This window comes from Pseudopipra pipra, chromosome 19, assembly GCF_036250125.1.
Source record: "Pseudopipra pipra isolate bDixPip1 chromosome 19, bDixPip1.hap1, whole genome shotgun sequence".
NCBI lineage: Eukaryota > Metazoa > Chordata > Aves > Passeriformes > Pipridae > Pseudopipra > Pseudopipra pipra.
In genome coordinates this window covers 100,114-121,964 of record NC_087567.1, presented here as the reverse complement: position 1 = coordinate 121,964, position 21,851 = coordinate 100,114, and the positions used below count along the sequence as shown (strand labels likewise).

At 45.9% G+C, this 21,851-nt stretch overlaps 1 protein-coding gene and 1 long non-coding RNA gene across 3 annotated transcripts; one reads left to right on the top strand and one right to left on the bottom strand.

Moving 5' to 3' along the window:
- Nucleotides 1–2,012: 2,012 nt before the first annotated feature.
- Nucleotides 2,013–7,199, bottom strand: LOC135424374 (ubiquitin carboxyl-terminal hydrolase 42-like). Its single transcript, XM_064675552.1, has 11 exons — nucleotides 6,980–7,199; nucleotides 6,311–6,511; nucleotides 5,767–5,877; nucleotides 5,584–5,686; nucleotides 5,368–5,435; nucleotides 5,152–5,222; nucleotides 4,514–4,596; nucleotides 4,165–4,276; nucleotides 3,761–3,901; nucleotides 3,449–3,549; nucleotides 2,013–2,663 (listed from the first exon to the last, which is right to left on the bottom strand). Exons 1-11 carry the CDS (start codon nucleotides 7,182–7,184, stop codon nucleotides 2,156–2,158), a joined length of 1,704 nt encoding a protein of 567 aa, XP_064531622.1. The 5' UTR covers nucleotides 7,185–7,199; the 3' UTR covers nucleotides 2,013–2,155.
- LOC135424375 (uncharacterized) lies at nucleotides 2,503–21,616 on the top strand. Of its 2 annotated transcripts, XR_010435180.1 has the most exons (4): nucleotides 2,503–3,073; nucleotides 3,188–5,885; nucleotides 15,960–16,509; nucleotides 19,995–21,616. It is a non-coding gene; the product is annotated as an uncharacterized LOC135424375 (long non-coding RNA). The 2 variants fall into 2 exon arrangements; XR_010435179.1 differs by having other exon boundaries at nucleotides 15,960–21,616.
- Nucleotides 21,617–21,851: the final 235 nt, after the last annotated feature.

Here is a 21,851-nt window from a genome sequence, read left to right as displayed (position 1 = left end):
GCACAGAGTGTGGTTCCTTTACCGAATGGGCCCCTCTGGGGGGAGAGACAGGTTCAGCCCGTTGACTGATCCCAGAAGTTACAAATGAGTTTTCGCTAAATTCTCCCCATTTTCAACTCACTTTTATGCTGTTTTTTTACACTTAGGTGGAGCTTGAGTGATTTTAGTCATGCGTGTTACTCAGTGAAGGGCGGTTGTACCTTGGGGACAGGTATCTCAGTGCAGTACCTGAGATAACCTTGAAATAGGGACACCCATTAGTCCAAGGAGAGGGATTTTCCCACAGTTGCTGATTCAACAGCAGGACATCTTCATCTCCCTTGGTTTTCAGCTGCTGTGCAGCTGATCAGCTATAGAGTACCACCGAGTTCCCTCCCCTGCAAAGGTTTCCACAGATCTCCAGTCAACTCCACCCTTCATTTAGACTGTATTGTGTGTGGGAGGTCGGGTATGCTGGCTGCATTCCATCCAGGGAGTAGCAACATATTTTCCCCTGTAATTTCTGTACCATTATGTTTTTACTCCCAGTCATTTTCCCACAGCCCTTAACTAGAAAATGTGTAGAGGCATCCTCAAACAATGTTACCGGTGACAATTAAGACTTGTACAAAATCAGCCGTGTCAGACACAACCAGCTCCAGAGCAGCACTTTTAGGGCCCATACGGTCATTTTTAGGGTCCAAGCCACACATTGAGTGTCCAGACCCCCATCTGGATAGTCCAAAGCCCTCTTTTAGGGACCAAAGCATTGTCATTAGAGCCCTAAGCCTTGCTTCTAGCCTTGAAAGTCTCCTTTTTATGGTCCAGGTTGACAATCTGCCTTATCTCCGCTGTGGCAGCACAAGACCCGTGGCCTAAGTACCGCTCCCGCTTTGGTGTCATCTGCCAACTTGCTGAGTGTTGTCTCTGCCCCAGCATCCAGACCATTAGTTAAGAAAGCATTAAATAGGATCAATCCCTGACCCCTGGGACACACTGCTTGTTCCTGGCTCCAGACTAGGCTTGGTGCTGCTGAGCAGAACCCTTGGGGTCCAGCCATCCAGCCCTTTTCAGTCACTGTTGACTCATCCAACCCATGTCCCTTTGAGTGACTTGAACTCCATATTTAAAAATAAGAGATTGCCAGATGGGCACATGCAAGCACACAGCTTTCAAAATCCCATCATGCACAACATCCCACAGTGGGTATTTCCACCAATTGCCCCAAAACCTAAAAAGAAGGATTATTCATGCAAGGCCATGAATGTGGTCGGAGGCATGATGTTCGTTGTGAATTCTCATCAGGCTGAACAAAGACACTGGGCTACATGCCAGGGAACTCTTTATGTTTTATTGTACAGCCACCATAACTCCAGGAACCAGCCCAATATTTAGATTAAAAAGGTGTTGGCTAACAAGCCCTTAAATTATTCCAATACACTTCTACAAGAGTGGGGCCAAACAAGCCCTTAGATTTGGTACAGTACACTTCAGTAAGTTCTCAGCTCCCACAAGAAACTCCTCAAAGGTGCTGCCTCACAAGCCACGACGTGCTTCCACAAGCTCCCCACTCCCAAAACAAACTTCAATAGGAGTACAGGCTAGAATATCATAGCCGTGCTTTGCCCAGGCAAAGCAAGAGAGGAGAGAAATAAAGATAGAAAAGGGAGAGAACAAAGAATATCAGCAGTCCGTAGATCCCACATTGGTCCTGCCACATGGGTCTGGAGCTGAGGTTGCGAGACAAAGAAAGCAAAAGAGAAAGAGAGAAAAAAGAGAACCAGGGGAGCCCAATCCACTTCCTTTCCTAGTTAACCTGGTGCAGCTTCCTATGTAAACTAGATTTTTTGTGCTGTTTTGTTCCACATGCACAGCCAGCCCTTTTAGCCCTCCTCCTGCAAGTTAGCTGGGGATGGGGCAGCACAAGTCTCAAGGTGGAGCAGGAAGTTGGCTCAGAACATGCTGCCCCTGCTCTGCAGGACCCTCTTCTCCAGTTACCTTTCCTGTTGTAACAGAATGTTTGAGACAAAACATGCTTAGGCCTGGTCCTCCACAGGCCAGTAAGGGGGTTTAATTCTGGCTTTGGCTTTTCTGCCTGTTCATTCCAGTTGAGTGTTAGTTTTGTTCATTTCAGATGCTGTGCTGCTCCCTCATCCAGGCTGACAGTCTGGCCTCATCATACTGTGTTTGTCTGACATGCGTCTCTGCGATGCTCAAACCTCCTCACTGATTGATGAGAGTTTGTGATCTCCACAACCTGGCTCCAGATATCATAGCCCCGCCATGAGGATCTCTGTATTGGCAGGGTTTGCACCCAAGCAGCACGGGGTGCAGGTGTCCGCTGGCAGATCCAGTCGGAGAGCCCTGGAGCTGTGTTATCCCTGGGAGTGTGGTTACAGCCTAAAGAACTAGTTCTCTTCCTCCTCCTCCATGTTGAGTTGTCGTAGTCAGTGCTGTTCATGAAGCAGCTGCAGAGATCATTGCCCCACTGCGGGGATCTGCTCCGGGCCCTCTCCCTGGCACTGTTCCTCTGGCTGTGTGTCACCTTAATCCTACCAGGCAGAGCTTGTGGTCCTGCAGAGCCTGCCTGCTCACTGCTGCCCCCCCTCCGACTGAGGATGGAATGGACATATGATGGTGCTGGTGAGGAAGCCGCCATTTCTCCCATTTTCAAATTGGAGCACCTGGAGGAAAAAAGAGTGATCTCTGTTTAGGGCATTCCTTGTAGACTCCTCTGGGATTTAGTTATTTTCTTGGAGCAACAGAGGGAAGAATTCACCAAGGTCACCAATGGGAATTTAACTGGGGTCTTCCCACCAGGTCAGTTGCCCCTGTCAGAGCAACTCCTTGTCTTTATACCCACTATGGCCTCCAATTCACAGAATCCTAGAATCCTAGAATTTGGTTGGAAGGAACATTAAAGATCAACTAATTCCAACATGGGCAAGGGCACCTTCCACTGCCATGGGCAAGAATACCTTCCACTAGACCAGGTTGCTCCAAGCTCTGTCCAACCTGGCCTTGAACACTTCCAGGAATGGGGCAGCCACAGCTTCTCTGGGCAACCTGTGCCAGACCCTCATCACCCTCACAGGTAAAAATTTCTTCCTAATATGTAATCTAAATCTTTCCTCTTTGCTTTAAAATCATTACTCCTCATCCCATTACTAGTCTCCTTTGATAAAGAGTCTCTACTCATCTTTCCTAGAGGCCCCCTTTAAGTGTTCTTCTCTACATGAGCCAGCTTCAGAGAGCAGACAAGTGGCAGAATACACAGGGTAGCACCCTAAAGCCTGAAGGTGAAGCAAGGGAAGAGAAGGACTGGTGTGGGATAGTTCAAAATTCACAGCACTGAAGAATTCAAGGAGAAGTTCTCTCCTATTACAGAAGCACCCAGGAGGATGAGAAGACAAACAGCAAAGCCAAGAAAAGGAAACATATTCTGAACACGTGTGACACTGATTATTACCTGGCATAGAACAGCAAATATGCTTGCTGCCCCAGAACTGTGTGGGTGTCACAACTATCCACAGACTCATCGTCCATCTTGTACCACAGTCCATTGCTGGCCTGCAAAGAAAGGCATACATCTGGAGAGGAACTCCAGGGTTTTTCCACAACGCCACAGGCAGAAAACTGCAGAACCAAGAGTACACTAAAACAAATCCAATCCACTCCCAAAGGAGAGCTTCTCCCCCAAAACCCTGGCTGCCAGTAACACCGCTTGGAAAGTTTGTCTTCCCCAGCACAAATTTTTCCTTGTCAGGAGGAATGTCTTTACCTTCGTGTAGCAGAAAAAGTGTCCTTCAAGACAGGTGTCACCACTGTGCACCACGATGGCATATAAGGAGCAGAGGAGGGGTTCTCCAGCTGTGTCAGACATGTATGGCCGAAGATCCAAGTACTCAGGATAGTCCACAAACTACAGAGAGACCAAGAGGGCTCAGAAATGATCCTGAGCTACCACACGAAATAGCCTTCAATATGTAATGATTTAGGTGGCAGGAAACTGTTCTCAGCCAAAACATCTCTGTCAGAGCAGAGTCCAGGCTTGTCTTCCCACAGGAATTCTCTCCTCAGAAGGGAACGCAAAAAACTCAACAAGAGCAGCTTGTGACAGAGTGTCCTGCTTTGGGGAATCTTCTGCTCCAGGAAGAGAAAGTTGGACTCCAGCTGTGTACACACCTTGCTGATCTTCTTGCCAGTCCATTGGTCAGCCCTTTCCAGACATAATGTGAGGACTCTGGGTGCTTGGTGGATTGTGACCCTCTTGGAGGCAGCAACCTTCTTCTTACACCTTGAAACCAAGCACAGAACCGAGTGCTGAAATGAACCTGATCTTCCCCCAAGAAGACCAGATAACCTTTTCTGTCTCACTCATCCTTATGCTATTTTAAGGCTATTCCGAGCCACATTAAAAAAGCTGTGTCTCACTGTTGTGCATTAAACCTCCATGAGATGATTTCTGTTCGATGACATTCAACCTCCCCTCATGCAGGATCTGGTGTTATTGTGTCATCAGGAATCATCTTACTTGCTACATTTGAAGCATTCTTTCAGATCCAGCTCCTTGGGTGTCACACAGTCCTCCAGAACTGTGGTGAGGGACGAGGCTGCCTGGAAGAGTGAGAAAGGAGCCGCTGAGCTTTGGGAAATGCTCTCACCCAAACACTTCCCAGGAGCTGACAAGAAGACCCAGGCAGCTAACTCTGAGGATACCCATTGTAAACCTGCAGGCATTGTCTGGGAGGAGGCAAAGAAAGAGGGTGTGATGCTGAATATTTCCCTCATGTTCCAGGGGCTCCCAGAGCCATCAAGAGCTCCCTCTCTGTGCCACCACTCAGTTCAGCTACTGATGTCATGCAGGGGCATCGGTAGGGAAAACAATCCAACTCCATCAGCCTGGGAGCCAGAAGGGTGTTGAGAGAGGGCAAAGGGAAGAAGGAGGAGAGTATGTCAAGGGTGCAGAGGGGATAATGCTGCTTGTTCGGCCTAAAGCCAGCACCATGGGGACACCAGTGTCATGGCCTCTGCAGGAACGCATGCATTCCCCTTCCCACTCACCACCAAGCTCCCTTGTGCTTGCAGTGTAGGTTTTTAAGACAAACACTTTGATTCTGGAAAGATACAGGGGCCTTGGGGCACCTGTAGCACAATTGTGAACCCTCTTACTCTGATATCCAAAGAGATATCCAGGAAGGCCTTGTAGGAGTCAGTAACTGCTTGGCAGCTCAAGCATGTGACTGGAAAGAAAATCAAAATGCTGGGTTAGTTGACTGTGCCAGTGTATGCTTAGGTTACCTACTATGCCAATCCCAGGACCAGCTATTTGTCACAGGCAGACAGAAGGGCACAGACAATGTGAAAGGAATAGCTGTGGAAACATACCTCTGGATCTCATAAAGCCCCCAAATATTTGATGGACAATGGTAGTTTCTTGTGAAGAGATGTCCGAGCTGGAAATAAAAATAAATGGCAAGGAAGAGAGTTACCTCCTCCAAGAGTCCAAGTTGAAGGCCCTGGACATCAGTTTTCCTTGATGGGAGCACATCAAGGAGTCCAACAGGTTCGGGAACATTGAAAAGGTAATTTGCTTGTGCTTACTCGCTGCTGCCACTCAGACAAGCTCTCTGCATGGCATTGAGAGCACAGCGTAAGAACTCGTAGGCGTTTTCCTGCCTGCCATACTCAAATTCTTCTCCTATGACTAAGAAAGAAGAAGTTAGTAGCTCTCCCCTAAAGGGAACAAAAAGAAGAAAGCCTGTTGAAGCACCTGAAACAACTTACATTTGAGGTCCCTGAGGACAGCCCCAGGCAGGATGGCACTGGCTGAGGAATGCAGGACCTTCCTAATGTGCACTTCCATGACGCACATCATGCAGAAGCCTTGCTGTTGACCTGAAGAGGTAAAGAGAGGGGGAAAGACGGAGGGAGGGAGAGAGGGAGGGAAGCTTCTCAGGTTAGGAAAACATCCCCAATGATGGGAAACCTACTGGAGATCTTGAAGTTCTAAGAACAGTCTCCACGTCTCTACTCCCAAGCTGCCAAAGTCCCGACAAGCCCAGGACATTTTAGTGCTTCAGAGGGATTTAATGCTTCACCAGAGTTTTCTGTGCAATAAGTCAAGGGGGTTTAACTTGCAGGGATAGAGACCCAGGGCTAGAAAGAGGTGTTTTTCTGAGGATGAACGCAACTTGATAGGACAAGCAGCTTCTTGGGGCTGACAAAGTTCTCCTAAAGTTTTCTGCTGTTCTCCTAAATCTGATTCCAGGTTCTGGCAATCCTTGGGATTTGCCCAAGATATTTGCAAGATATTCCTAAAAGTACTCACATGACTGGCTGTGCTCATGCGAGAGCAGGTAGTTGGCCAGAGGGGGTGTGTATGTCAGGCACTGCAGGATGACATTGATGTAGCAAGTATTGCCCAGGTTGAGGAGTCCCGCTCCAGGTCTCTGTCTTTGGTGCCAGTCCATGCATATCTTCTCTGGCGGAAATAGGATCCTTTGTGGCAGAGCCATCCCCTTGGCAATGACTGCGGGGAAATGACATTTGAAAAGAGATGAGACAATATTGTTGCTCGAAAGCGTATTCGAATATTGAGTTCTCTACAGGAGCACAGAGGACAACAGCTCTAATTGCCAAGCCAGAAACATTGGGCGAAGCCTAACAGCCTGTTGACATCTACTGGTAGGGAAACAGTTCTGGAAAACAGTCAGTTTCTCTGTGTACTCTGCCAACAGTCCAACAAACCCACTTTGATTTCTGGGCCCCAGGCTACCTTCCTTTCCCTCTAGAGTCTTGAATTTTCAGGTCAAGACTCAGAAGAATTGTTCCCCATCACCCCTCTCAGGAATAGAGGGGAAAGTTTTGGATGACGGAGTTCCAGAAAAATCTCCTTCAGAAATATCAGATCAGCACCAATACAATCACCTGAAGGGAAAGGAAATGGTTGTAGCTCAATAAAATTATTTAGAAACCCCAAACGTGACCCATAAAGCACCTTGAGCTGTCAAAAGCGTTTTGGTGAGGCTTGTAGCTGCTGCCAATGATGAAAAATGCTTGGAAAAAGGCAGGCATACAAGCATCAGTGGAAGGAGCTGAGATGTCCCGAAGGCCAGCTCAGCCCAACTAGCTTTTGCTGGCCCACTCCTCAGGATAATAAGCATTGGGCAGGTGAGGTCACAATCACTGGACTGATGCTGCATCTCTGCACATTTGTGACATGAGGCCACATGTCCCTTTGAGGCCACAGAACCCCATGGCTGTCACAAATCCAGGCACCTCTTGCAGCTGGAAGTCACTGGACCTCCCCAGGCACTGCTGGTGAAGGGCTATTCATCAGATAGCAAAGCTCCTGCTTCTTTCAGGAGCTGCAGCAGCCAGATGAGTCAAAGGCTGCTGAGGGCTGTAAGTGAGCCTGGTCACAGCTTTGGCTGGCACACTCGGAGTGCTAGAGGTTTCATTTCCACTCCTTCCAGCTTCTTCCAGGCTTTTAAGTCCCCAAAGATCCCTTTTTAGGGGGCAAAGCCTTAGTTTGGGGCAAGGAAGCATTCTTTGAGGGCACAAAACCTAACTTCAAGGTTCAGGCCCTCATTTTCGTTTCCAAAGACCCATTTTTGGGGCCCACAGACCCAGCTTGAAGACCCAAAGCCCCTTTCAGAGGGTCCAAAGCCCTCTTTTACAACTCAAAGCTTCCACTGGAGTGCCCAAAGTCCTCTCGTCAAGGACCAAAGCTTCATTTCTCAGCACCAGTTCACTTTGCAGAGTTCACAGGGTCATTTGTAGCATTTCACCTGCTAACTATTTTCATGCCTAAAGCTTCTGTCTTTTCTTAAACACCTCCAGGGGCAGTGGCTCCACCACCTTCCTGGGCAGTCCATTCCATTGCTTAATTACCCTTTGTGTGAAGAAATTCCTCCTTATGTCCAACCTAAATCTCCCCTGGCACAGCTTGAGACTATGTCCTCTCTTCCTGTCACTTGTTACCTGGGAGAAGAGGCAAATCCTCACCAGGCTACACAGTCCTTTCAGGTAGTTGTAGGGAGTGATAAGGTCACCCCTAAGCCTCCTCTTCTCCAGGCTAAACAACCCCAGCTCCATCAGACACTCCACATAGGACTTACCTTCTAGACCCTTCCCCAGCTCCATTCTCTTCTTTAGACATGCTCCAGAACTTCTATGTCCTTCTTGCAGTTAGGGGCCCAGAACTGGACACAGAGACACAGCACTTGAGGTGCCTCACCAGTGCCCAGCATAGGGGCACAATCACTCCCCTGGTCTGCCTGGCCACACCATTGCTGGTACAAGCAAGGTGCCCACCTGGGCACACCTGGGCTCATGTTCAGCCGCTGTCAAACCAGCACCCCAGGCCTTTTCTACTGGGCCACTTTCCAGCCACTCTTTCCCCAGTCTGTAGCACTGCATGGGGTTGTTGTGACCCAAGGGCAGGACCCAGCGCTTGGCCTTGAACCTCATGCTGTTGACCTTGACCCATCCATCCAGCCTGTCCAGATCTCTCTGCAGAGCCTTCCTGCCCTCCAGAAGATCAACAGTCCCACCCAGCTTGGTGTCATCTGTGAACTTACTGAGGATACACCTGATGCCCTCATTCAGATCATCAGTAAAGATATTAAACAGGACTGGGCCCAACACTGATCCCTGGGGACACCACTAGTGACCGGCCGCCCACTGTATGCAGCAGCATTCCCCACCACTCTCTGGGCCTGGCCATCAGTTCTTAACCCAGCAGAAAGTGCACCTGTCCAAGCCGTGGGCTACAACTTTTCCAGGAGTGTGCCATGGGGGACAGCATCAAAGGTTTTGCTGAAGTCCAGGTAGACACATCCACAGCCTTTCCCTCCTCCATTGAGTGGAGGTCACCTGGTCATAAAAGGAGATCAGGTTGGTCAGGCAGGACCTGCCTTTCTTAAATCCATGCTGACTGAGTCTATTTGCTTGGTTGTCCTGTGTGTGCCGTGTGATCACACTCAAGATGACCTGCTTCATAACCTTGCTGGGCACTGAGGTCAGGCTGGGGCAGAGGGACCTCTCAGCAAGTTGGCAGATGACACCAAACCATGATAAGTGGTGCTTATGCCAGGGGGTCTTGTTGTCATCCCAAGAGACCTGGGCTTACAGAGACCTCCTGCAGTTCAGCATTGAGATGTTCCCCAAATGACCACCAGAGATCCTCAGAAGACCCCTACTTATATCCAAATAAATCCATGGAAGTATTTAGCATAAAGGTATGTATTCCAGAAATGTAATGAGTATGTAATGAATATGTATTAGTTTCATGAACATAATCTGGTTTGTTAGACTGCTGAGTGCACACCTTGGGTGGAGAGATCCCCCATACATTCAGAACTGCAATAAAGTAATGTCAGCTTCTAACCTAACAAACTGGTTAGAGAGTTTATTTCCTGGTTTTTGGTGACAGTTTTTGGCACTTCAGATGGGACTAAGCATCTGCAACTCGGTGGACCAGTTGGCAGCCCAGCCCAGAACAAAATATATTCAGGGAGATCATCTGATTCCCTAGTCTGAGGAGTACACAGCACCTTCCTTTCTTGGAAGAAGAATATGACATTTCTTAAGGTATTTTTTTTATAGTATTCTACCTGCACATAAGTCATACTGATAGAAAGGACACACTGTGAGGCTGAGAGATTTATGTAACTGGTTGATGGCTTGGGTAAGGTTGTGTGCTACTATGGGGATGCCCCGGAGTGCAATCTCAGTTTTGGGAGTAGGTTTTAAAAGGTTTTAAAATATTTTAAGGTGTTAAATGTGGGAGTGGGGCAATCTTCACAATTCTTGGGAGAAGAAATTCTGAAAAGCTTCCTTTGGCTTGTGGTCTAAGGAGCTGGAAAAGGCTTGGGGGCAACCCCTTGATATGAAAACAATTTGTTGAATATTGTAATCATTGGCGGACAATGTATAAGCTTGATGATTGGGAAAAGTGGCCTCTTAATGGGACTGTAAATTATAATACCATTTTGCAACTGATGCTGTTTTGTAGACAGGAAGGAAAATAGAATGAAGTGCCAAATATTTATTTATTTTTTATTTATGGAACAATCCTGATTTGCAGAAAGAATTTATGCATGCACTGAAAGATCTGATGGTGTGAACGTTAGAAAAGGAGGATAAGAAACCACTCAGATGTTATTCTGCCTGTAATATAAGTAAACATTGTATTAAATACAGACAGACAGGTGAAGAGGAGGATGTGGATTCAGTAATGTAAGAGGAAACTGAATCGGGAAGGAGGGGCACAAGGGGAAAAAAGGCAGGGAGCAGTTGTAGAATCAGCAGAAGAAGAAAGTGATCGTGGTAGTGAAAGTTTTAGATCCATAGCGGGGTGGACAAGGGGGGCCTATGCGGGTCATCCAAGCCCTGCTGGGGCAGACAGTGGGAACCAAGGGACCTATAACAGTTAAAGTGACATTTTCTGTGTCATATTAATGACCTCAGAAGGAGGTGGCAGGGACTTCCAGGGAGGATCTGGAAAAGGTTTCTAAGGTTATAGAAACAATCATTAGGACACAAGATCCTGACTGGAATGATTTGCAAGTGATACAGGACACTTTAATAACTTAAGATGAAAAAAGTATGGTGATGGGTAAAGCTAGAGAAGAAGCAGAAAGGATTCATGCTAAGGGTGTGCACCAGGGGCCAGTAAAAGTTAATTTCCCCTTTGTGGATCTGAAGTGGGATCCACATAATCAAGTCCAGTGAGAATTGTTAATCAGATACCAGTGTTTGATTTTACTTGGAATGAAACATGCTGTTCCAAAACCTAAAAACTGATCTAAAACATATCAGGTTGCACAGGGAAAAGAGGAAAACCCATCAGAATTTTTTAATAGAATCATGGAAACTGCACAAAAATATACTGATTTAGACCCCAAGACAAAGGAGGATGCCGCATAATTAGCACATATATTGATTGGACAATCAAATCCTGATATTAAATGGACATTTCAAAAACCGGAGAAAGAAGAGTCCAGAACCCTAAGCAAACTGTTAGCAGTTACTTGGACTGTAATAGTGAGGAAGTAGAAAGGGAAAAAGAAAAGGAAAAGTAAAGATGGTAAATTTTTGGCATTGGCAATAACTCGAGGAATGGGAAGAGGGGGAAATTGGACTAGGGGACCAGGATAAAGACCAGGGCAAAATCCTCAAACTTGGCTAGATAAGAACCAATGTGCAATGTGTAAACAAATAAGGCACTGGAAAAAAGAGTGCACAAGGAATAGAAACAGGAGTCAGGAAAGCTGTGAAATACCAAGGGAAGCTATGGAAATGATGAGTGTGAGTGAGGAGTGAAGGGGAGTGGGGAAGGACTCAAAAGATTCCCCAACAGATCACCTGGTTACAATAAAGTCGGGGAAGGAGGAAATAGAATGTTTTGTACTTATCTGAGCTATACTCTATTTTAAATACCTGTAAAGGAAAATTAAGTAAACAAATAATCTCAGCTGTTGGTGCCACAGGACAAAAGACAAAGGGCCAGAGCCTTTCTTCCAACCATTAAAATTCGGAATTGGTAAATGGATGTTAGCCCTTCAGTTTCTTTATATGCCTGAATGTCCCATGCCACTACTAGGAACAGATGTATTGAGTAAATTAAATGCACAACTTACATTTGAAAAAGGAAAAATCCAAGTTCACATTCCTGAACAAAAGGTCTTGGAGACCCAAGACTTTTTGTTACAGATTCCTGAACCTGAACCAGAAATACCAGAGGAAGTGGACAATCAGTCACCCTGCTGATATGGGCCATCAGAATTCCAGGATGATCATGGGGTGCAGAACCGGTAAAGATCCATTTGAAACCACATGTCAGACTGGTAAGGTGTAAACAGCACCCTTTGAAATTGGAAACTAGGAAGGGACTTGAATCATTAATAGACACTTTTCTCAAACACAAACTGCTTGTGGAATGCTAGTCTCGTTTTAACACTCCGATTTTGCCTGTAAAGAAACCACACTCGAATATCGGTTGGTAAAAGATCTTAGGGCTACCAATCCAGGATGTGCATCTGTTGGTAGCTAATCCTTATACTTTATTGACAACCTTGAAGAATTCAGACCACTGTTGGACTTAAAGGATGCCTTCTTTTTCATCCCACTGGAAAGTGAAAGCCAAGAGCTGTTTGCTTTTGAATGAGAAAGTCCAAAGACCAGAAGAAAGACTCAATTGATGTGGACTGTGTTACCACAAGGATTCAAAAATAGCCCAATTATTTTTGGTAACCAGCTTAGAAGGATGGCACAAAGAACATGAGGGTGTAACATTGCTGCAGGATGTGGATGACATCTTAATAGCTTTCTCAACTCCAAGTGAATACATAGAACTGACCCTTAGTCTGTTAAATTCCTTAGGACAATCTGGATACAAAGTTTCTAGGAAAAAGGCTCAAACTGTAGAACAAGAAGTGCTGTATTTGGGATTCGCTATTTCACAAGGACAAAGGAGTCTGGGTTAGTGAAGAAAAGAAGCTCTCTGTCAAGCTCCTGAGCCCCTTTCTGAAAGAGAACTGAGACCATTTCTGTGAATGGTTGGGTGATGTCACCTGTGGATTATGAACCTCTATATGAGGCAACTAATGGAAAGAATAAAGTCCTCATCTGGACTCATGAATGCAGGAAAGCCTTTCAGGAATCAAAACATGTTCTAATGACTGCTCCTGCATTGGGACTACTGGACTTACAAAAATCTTTTTAACTGTTTGTGTGTGAAAGGTTCCATTTAGCACTGGGGGTGTTGACACCATGACTGGGATCTTGGAAGAGACCTGTTGAATACTTTTCTAAATGCCTTGATGATGTCAGCAAAGGATGGCCATCCTGCCTTAGGGCAGTAGTAGCAACAGTCCTACTAATCCAGCAAGCAAGAAAATTAACCCAGGGGCAGAAATTGACTGGTTTTGTGCCCCATATGGTTACAATGGTGTTGGAACAAAAAGGAGGACACTGGTTATCACCAAGCAGGATGTTAAAATACTAGGTAGCATTTTTAGAACAGCAGTGCAGGCCTGGGCCGGCCCCGGAGCGCGTGCTTTGTGGCAGCACGGCCCGGCCGGCCCCGGGCTCGTGTGCGACAGCGCGGCCCGGCCCCAGGCGCTGGGGCCCGGCCCCAGCACGCAGAAAGGAGTGAGAGAATGGGAGCTTCGCCTGTGTGGACAGTGCCATCGTGGGAGATGAGAGGGGAGCCCCAGAACACACAGAAAACAAGGACAACTCTAAACCCAGGCAGATGGAGCTCGTTCAGCCCTGTAAGGCCATCCATCTAAGAGAAGGTCACTCTAAACAAACCTACGTCCTGAGGACCTCGCTGCCACTGTCCAAGCCCGCTCGGCCCCGGCAGGTGAACCTTAGGACTAAAGGGTGGGCTCAGTTCAGCGCACACTGTCTCACCTAAAAAATCCATTACACAGGCTCGAAGGCCTTACCCGCATTTGCAAAGCTCTGTATCGCCAGCGCGCTTGTAACAAATGTGGGTAGAGACCTTTCCCAAATCTTCGTTCACGAAGACTGGCCATAATTTTTAGAACAAGGTGATGTGGAGTTAAAAGTAACTCACCTTCTGAATCCAGCAGTGTTCTTAACAGCTGACCCAGCACAAGGGGAACTGGCCCCTGATTGTTTGCAGACCATTGAACAGGTGTATTCCAGTTGAGATGACCTACAGGACACTACCTTGGAAGAAATGGATTGGGAACTCTTTGTGGAAGGGATCAGCTTTGTGAAAAATGGAATCCAAAAAGCTGGGTGTGCAGTAGTGACTCATCATGAAGTGATAGAAGCCAAACCTCCAACCCCCAACCTATTGACTCAGAAAGCAGAACTGATGTCACTGATGAGAGTGATGGAGCTCTCACAGAATAAGACTGGACTGACTCAAAATTTGCTTTTGGAGAGGTCCGTGCCCATGGAGTCATTTGGAAAGACAGAGGGCTATTAACCTCTCAGGGATACCTAGTGAAACATGGACAAATAATACAGAGATTTAGAGGGGGTGCAGCTGCCTCAAAAGGTGGCAATAATGCATTGTGAAGCTTATCAGTTCAGAGACCCCAGTGAATATAGGAAATCACCTGGCTGATGAAGCGGCCAAGGAGGCTGCTGGTGGGTGCAATCTGTTACTGTTACCCAAAAAATAGAAGCATTTGGACAATGAGGCCACTGATTATCAGGCTGAGGATGAGCAACTGGCAAAATTGTTAGATGCTGAAAAGAGTCCTGAAGGAGGGTGGATACACCCAGCAAAGAGTTAATAATTCCTCAACACTTTATGAGGGAAATTGCAGAGGAATAACATAAGGTAACTCACTGGGGAATAGAGTCTGCGGTAGAAACATTGAAGCCTTAACTCCTGAGCGTAGGCGTGACTGGTATCATAGAAAACAGTGTTAAAAGTGCCAAACCTGTTTAAAGAACTAATACACACCAAATTAGATGGTCTACACCCAGGACTGTTAAGAAAGGAAATCGTCCAGGAGATTACTGGCAAATAGACTTTGCAGAGCTTCCATGGCAAAGCAGGTATAGCTATTTAGTGTTACTGGTAGATATTTTTCAGGATGACCAGAAGCTTTTCCTTGTCACACCAACAAAGCTAGGGAGGTGGTAAAGGTTTTGTTGAAGGAAATTATCCTGAGGTTTGGAGCACCAGCAGGAATGACATCAGACAGAGGCTCAAACTTCATTGCTGAAATAGTGCAAAACCTGGCTAAAATAGGGGTGAAGAGGGACTTGCACATTCCAAGGAGACCTCATTCGAGCAGGAAAGGAGAAAAAATGAATCAGTATAAAGAGACAAATTAGCAGGATTTGCCAGGAATCATATTTAATATGGCCACATGCCCTTCCTGAAACCAGGCGAGGCCTAGAAAGCAAATGTAATATAGCAATACGAAAAGTAGAGAGTTAAATTCAGAATATAGATTTTAAGCAAAAGCACAGAAAACTTGGTCTTAGAAACAGCGGAGGCAATAATTCATTAAGATACGCAGAACACAGTGACACAGGAGAACAGAAGCATATGTACTCAGGAAAACAGAAAGAACTAGGAGGCTAAATTAAGTATAAAGAAGGAAAACAAGGACTGATAGAGAAGGAAAGTGAGTCAAAACATAGGTACACCTTGCCAAGATATCAGGAACTTCTGCCAAATACGCTAGAAAGGTAGCCAAAGTAGGAAAGTTCACAAAGTTCATGAAGAGGATGATAGGGTGGCAGGGGGCCTATGAGGCTGAAGAACAGGAACAACCCTCCTAGATTCTCCCCAGATTGAAGACCACACCTCTAACTCCGCCTAAACTCCACGTGTTATGAATATTAAAAATGTGTGTTGCAATATCATGAATATTCATATTGTATTATGCAATCACTTGCCAAAAATTGTATAAAAAGATCGGCTGTAAGTTGCTGGATCGAAGCAATTTTCCCAGGGCAACCTGGCCGCTTCCCGGCACGCCGAGAATAAAGCCATACCTCCTGCTTAAAGTCTACAAACTTTGTCTCTAAGCAGTTACTCCGTCCGTGCCTTGTTGGGGGCATAAAATTGGCATCATTCCTTTGCCCTTATTGAGGGTACAAATTAGACCTATGTCCAAGGAAAAGGTGAGCCCATACAAAATACTGTACTGGTGACCATATAAGGTTACAGAAAGCAAAGGGCATATCCAAATTAATGTGTGGCGTGGCGGTACTTTACATGGTAAAGAATAAGCATGCTCCTTGTGAGGTGGTGAGACAAAGAGGTTTATTTCAAATTCGGCGCGTCCCTTTTTACCCTGATATCATGTGACCTTCTAACCAATAGGGTTATCTACTTAGACGCATGCTCCTCTGGGCTTCTCAGCCTTGGCACGTCCCTCGTGCCTTGGATACGTCTCCTACATTAATGGGGATCAGAGTCTAACAAAATATGTTATATACCTAGGGAATGTGTTGTCTTCTCCCCACAGGTGCATTGTGCTGGCAGCGCCCACAACACTGGGCATCGCCACTCATCAATACCAACCTAGAGACTGTGTGTACCTCGAAATCTGCCCTGAAGAACCTCTCTGAGAAGGGTGGAAAGGAGTGTATCGAGTGCCGCTAACAGTCAATATTGCTGTGAAGGTGCAAGGAGTATATTCTTGGATCCATTCCAGATGAATCAAGCCAAAGCCAGCATCAGAATGAACTGCCAAAGCAACTGGACCCACACCCCAGAACAGACTGGAGACAGGGGCAATGGGTACTGTGCAGATCCAAAACATTGGCACATGCTAGCTATGGAGCATGTGGAGTTTCCATCCTTGGAGATGCTCCATAGCCCTCTGGGCATGGTCATGGACAAGTGCCTCCAGGTGGCCTTGCTCAAGAAGAGGGGGTGGGACCACCTCAGTGATTTCATCCTCCAGCCTTAAGGTGCCAGTGATTCTGTGGAATGGATGTCTAGAACACAATCCAGCCATCAACACTGCCGCGGTTCGCTCAGATGGAATGAGACAGCAAACTTCTGGCGTTCAGGTGAAAAGGTTTTATTGAACTCCCAACACAAAATGGCTCCCACCTTATATAGGGCAGAGAGCAAACCCTCTGGAAGGAGGGTGGAGTTAGGGAGGAGCAAGGGCAGAGTGTGTAAATTAATGGGATGGCAAAACCATATAGGGAAAAGGGCTGCACTGCAGCTAAAACAAACCAAAAGGAAGGTAGGGTTTAGGAACATGAGGGATGAGGGAAAGTACTGGAAAACTGGGGTACAATAATGAGGGGAATATTACAATAAATAAAGAAAACACAGTGTTAAACCCAAAACACATTCTAAAACAATCCATAAAAGTCCATGTTTGCTTCCAAAGTGTATCCTTTATTGAGAGGCGATGCTTTCCTCATTGTCCACCTCCAACACAACACTGTTCCCCTAAGATAGCCATTAACAGCTCCACCAGAAGGCTGGAGACTTTGGAGAGCCCAGTCTGGAACAGGCTTCTGGCAGGAGCTATGCCCCCTGCAGAGCAGCCATGAGGGTCACTGGCCCCTTAAAAAGGCAGCTATGGGACCTAAAAGTGAATGTTTGGTCCCCAAAAATGGAGGCTTCACAGAATCCTAGAATTTGGTCAGAGGAGCCTTAAAGATCAACCTCCCTGCCAAAGGCAGGGACACCTTCCACTAGGCCAGGTTGCTCCAAGCCCTGTCCAACCTGGGCTTGAACACTTTCAGGGATGGGGCAGCAACAACTTCTCTGGACAACCTGTGCCAGGGCCTCACCACCTCACAGGAAAGAATTCCTTCCCAAAATCTCATCTAACCCTCCCTTCTGTCAGTGTGAAACCACTCCCTCTTGTCCTGTCTCTCCAGGCCCTTGTCCAAAGTCCCTCTCCAGCTCTCTTGGAGCCCTTTCAGAGTTAGAATATTCTTGAAAGGTCTCCCTAGAGCCTTCTCCAGGCTGGAAAACCAAAACTCTCTAACTCTATCTTCATAGGAGAGGTGCTCCAGCCCTCAGAACATCTTCATTTTCTTGAACTAACAAGCCTAGAAGCAAAGATTGCTTTGAATCCTCCAGATAAGGGTTTGGACACTCAAGGTGTGGCTTAGACCCTAAAAATGCCTGGCTGGATTGTAAAAATGCCAGTTTGGGAAGTGAAAGGAGACTCCAAGAGAAACAACACAGCTTTGGACTCTCAAAAAGAGCATTTGCAAACTGAAATGAATCCTTTGGACACTAAATATGAGGTTTTGTAGACTAAAAAGAGCTGATTTGCAAGCCAACACTAAGCCTTTGTGAAGGAAACATGAGGCTTAGGACCCTCTCAATGTACATTTGGACACTTAATGACAGCTTTGGCTCTGAAAAATGAGGGTTTGGACCCTCCAAATCAAAATGTGTACCCTAAAAATATCTGTAGGTAATACAAAACATGTTGGGAGCCTAGAAATGAGGATTTGGGCCCCAAAATGGAGGCTTAGGGACAAAAACAAAAAGAAGCATTGACCTTGTGGACCCTGCTAAGGAGGTGAATCTACTTGTTTCACTCTGACCCCAAGAAATGAAACTTTGGTGCTGACTAGAAGGCTTCAGGCACTCCAGTGGAAGCTTTGAGCTGTAAAAGAGGCTTTGGACCCTCCAAAAGAGGACTTAGATCTTTAAACTGGCGCTTTGGACATGAAGAGGAAAGTTTGAACCCTGAAGTTATGTTTTGTGGCCTCAAAGGATGCTTCATTTCATTAAAACAAACTAAGGCTTTGCCTCCCTAAAAATGGATCTTTGGGGATTAAAAGAAGGTTTTGACCCCACCAAATTGCAGACTGAATCCTAAAGTGGAGGCTTTGGTCCCTTGCTGGGGGCTTTGGAAGCTAAAATGAAAGTTCAGGCCTAAAAAAACCTTTGAATTTTACAAATGAGGCTTTGGACCTTTGCAATCAGACTTTGGGTCTTCAAAATGACTCTCTGAGCCCTTCAGATTAGCCTGAACAGCCCTCAGAACTTAAAAATGTGTCTTTGTGCCTTAACAAGGGGGGTTGGATTCAAATCAAGAGGTTTTGCAACCTAAAAAGAAAACTATGTGTCCTAACAAAAGACTATGGGTAATAAAACACAGGCTCGGACCCTACAAATGAGGGTTTTGGCCCTGAAAATGTGACTTTACATCACAGAAGTGGGTCTTTGGATGCTCCAAATGAGGCTTTAGACCTGAAGAACATGAGGCTAGGAGCCCTCAGTGAGAAGTTTGTACCCTGAAATGAGGCTTTGTCCGTAAGCAGGCAGGTTTCAAGGCTAGAGGGAAAGCTTTGAGCTCTAAACATTAGGATTTGGGCTGTAAGAGAGAGTCTTTGGGGCTCAGAGGTATTTTATAACTCTCAGAAATTGTCTGAAAGGAGCTTGTAGCAAGATGCGGTCAGCCTCTTCTCCCAAGTAACAAACAACAGGACAAGAGAAAACATCCTCATGTTGCATCTGGGAAGGTTTAGATTGACTATTCAGAAAAATTTCTTCACTGAAAGGGTGTTCAGGCATTGGAACAGGCTACTTGGGGAAGTGGTGGAGTCACCATCCTTAGATGTGTTCAAAAAGAGTGCAGATATGGCACTTGGGGTCGAGGTTTGCTGGTGAACATGGTGATGTTGGGTTAACGGTTGGTCATGATCTCAGAGCCCTTTTCTAACCTTAACGGTCCTATGATTCCATGATTCTCTGATAAGAAGCCATTCCTTCTGTTGAGTTCCGTGGCAACAAACAAAGAAATTGTTGTTAGGGAAGGGTTTCACGTCAGCCTGCACTGAGACCATATCAAGCACTCTTGGGGTCCATTATTAGGGTCACGCAGAGGAAGATAATAGTTGGAGGTTTAAAAGAAGGCTATGAGCTTGCCAACTTGCAGACTAAATCCTAAAAAGGAGGCTTCATTCTCTGAGAAGGGGGCTTTGGAAGCTAAAAAGACAATTTAGACTTGAAAATGACACTTTGGACTCTCTAAAGAAGGCTTTGGACTCTACAAATGAAACTTTGGACCTTCCAAATCAAACTTTCAAAATGATGCTCTGGGGCACATGAGTCTTTGAACCAAAATCAACAGTCAGTGGGGAATCAGTGGTTGCCTCTGAATTCCGGCATTCTGCCCTGAACCTCCCATTGTCCCACCAGGCAAAAAGGGAGATAAAAATCCTGTAAAACTCCTCCATTATCCAGACCCACCTGGATTAGTTATCTCACCCTCTGAGGATGTCATAGGTTTGAAAAGAGATGTTGGAATTTTTTCCCAAATGCCCTCACTGCCCCCCTCCCCCATCTGTTTCTTCCAGGATGGGGGGGGAATGGAGCGAAGCCGTATGTCCTGGGCAGCACAGGAGAGGGGGAGGGGGAGCGCTCTCAGGAAACAGAGGTTGCCGCAGGGACGGTTGGGCCTCAGTTGTTCGGGGGGTTTTGGGGGTTTTGTCTGCAGACCGGACAGAGCAGGAGCCTGGTTTTGGCACCTCTTTTTCTTTTCCTGAGAGGAAGATTTTTTTCCCCATAGGGCATCTCCTGGAGAATGACTGAGAGAGAGAGAGACCGACACATCTCAGAGCGAGGTATTCTGCTTTCAAGACTGCCTGTGGGGAAAAAGGACTTTTTCATTGCTGGCGAGCATATGTGGCTGTGAGCAGCTTTTGAACTGCCAGGACAGTCCTGCCTTCCCCCCACCCTCCCTGGGCTGCCGTGGGTTTCTCCCCCCCCACCCACCTGGGGAATTGGGACTTTGTTTTGTTTCTTCTGAAAGTTTTTGATTGCACCATTTGTTGTTTACTTGGATTTTGTTAATAAAAAAGCTGTTTCTTCTCCTTTTCCACACTTCCACCTGAAATTCTCTAATTTCTAAGTTGTAATCTTGTTAAACTAAGACAGTGGGGCAGGTGCAACCCACTCTTAAAACCGCGGGCAGACCTTGGGGAGCTACTGATGCTCCTGGGAAGGACCAGCCAACCAACACTGCAGGGAGTTTTCCTTCTTTTTAATAATTGTTCTGTAATAGGCCGAATTTTTTCTGTTCTTTCATAGGAATCTGCCCACACACAAGATCAAATTATGTGGGATTGATGAAATTGCCCCATAATTATCAGTTAATTAATTTCTGTGATTTGTTTGTGTTTTTATCATGAGCAACTTGCTGGGAGACCAAACATTAGTAGGATTATATGAAGCAGATAATTTTATGTATTCTTTAAGTTTACTTTTTTTTTTTTACTGGAAAAAAAAAGATGTGGGAAAAGCTTTTTAGTTTTATCTTATGGATGTATAATTTTGTCTCAATCAATTGATAATCAGAGAATTCAACCAAGTTTAGCCTGAGAGTTGGTACAAGGATTTATGCAGATTTGGAATCATACAAATATGTATTGACCTTCCCAGTTCTGCCTCAGAAGGCTTTATATTTATGATGATTGGGTTAAATTTTTCTCAGATATCAATGAGTGAACTGAATAATCTTAACAAAACAAAAGCAAATGTTTCATGAGAAAGAGGTGAGTCCCTGGTCCTAGAGCAGAAGGAGGCACAGCCATGTAGGAAATGAATAAGATAGTTTTATTACAAGCAGGGGTTTCCATGGTTGCCTCGTGCTGAGACACTTGGAAACCGTTTTATCTGGGGAGTTGGGGAGCCATTTGGTGGCCGAGGACTGGTGGGCTGCTTACTGTTCTGCTTACAGTTACCTATTGCTTCTTACTGTTCTGCTTACAGGGTTGCTTACAGTTACTTACTGTTGCTTACAGTTACTTACTGTTACTTACAGTTACGGTGTGAAGGCGGCCGGAAAGTATGTAAGGCAGTAAGACTAGTCTGGGCTCACTGCCATGGGACCATGCGGTTGGGGGCAGGGAAACAACTTCATAGGTTGGTTAAAACAACCAATGGACTGCAAGAAGAAGACTGTATCACCTTTTAAGGAAGAAAAGAGCAAGGCTTGGCATGGGAGGAGTGAGGGAGTGGTTATGTAAATCAAAGGGTCTTAAAAGGGCTCGTCCCTCTCGTTCGGGTGTGCTTGGACCTGGTCATGAGTCCAGTGCACCCAGCACGCTGTTAATAAAGTTCTTTGTTTCACTTTATTTGGCCGTCTCTGAAATTTTAATTAGAGATATTTCTCACAGCCATGGACCACAAATGGGCTGAGGATAAAATACAAGAAAGCCTTGATGTCCTTGGATCAACTTGATTCATTAAAACTTAATTGTGATATTAAGACACACCTCCATCCCAAAGTTACCCCCTCCAAGGCATGACCACCCCACACTTGACTTGACCTTTGAGACTGAAGGCAGAGAATTTTACACCAATCAGTAACAAAGGTATTTGTCACTCAGGCTCCACCTAAACAGGAAGAAATCACAGAAAAGTT

What these genes read in the sequence shown, in the direction of transcription:
- LOC135424374 (XM_064675552.1), bottom strand. Translation starts at nt 7,184, where the DNA reads ATGCAGCATCAGTCCAGTGATTGTGACCTCACCTGCCCAATGCTTATT. An exon ending in GCATGAGCACAGCCAGTCAT is followed by an intron (nt 5,878 to 6,310) that starts GTGAGTACTTTT and finishes TTACCTCTTCAG; the next exon opens with GTCAACAGCAAGGCTTCTGC. An exon ending in GAATGCTTCAAATGTAGCAA is followed by an intron (nt 4,277 to 4,513) that starts GTAAGATGATTC and finishes CTTGGTTTCAAG; the next exon opens with GTGTAAGAAGAAGGTTGCTG.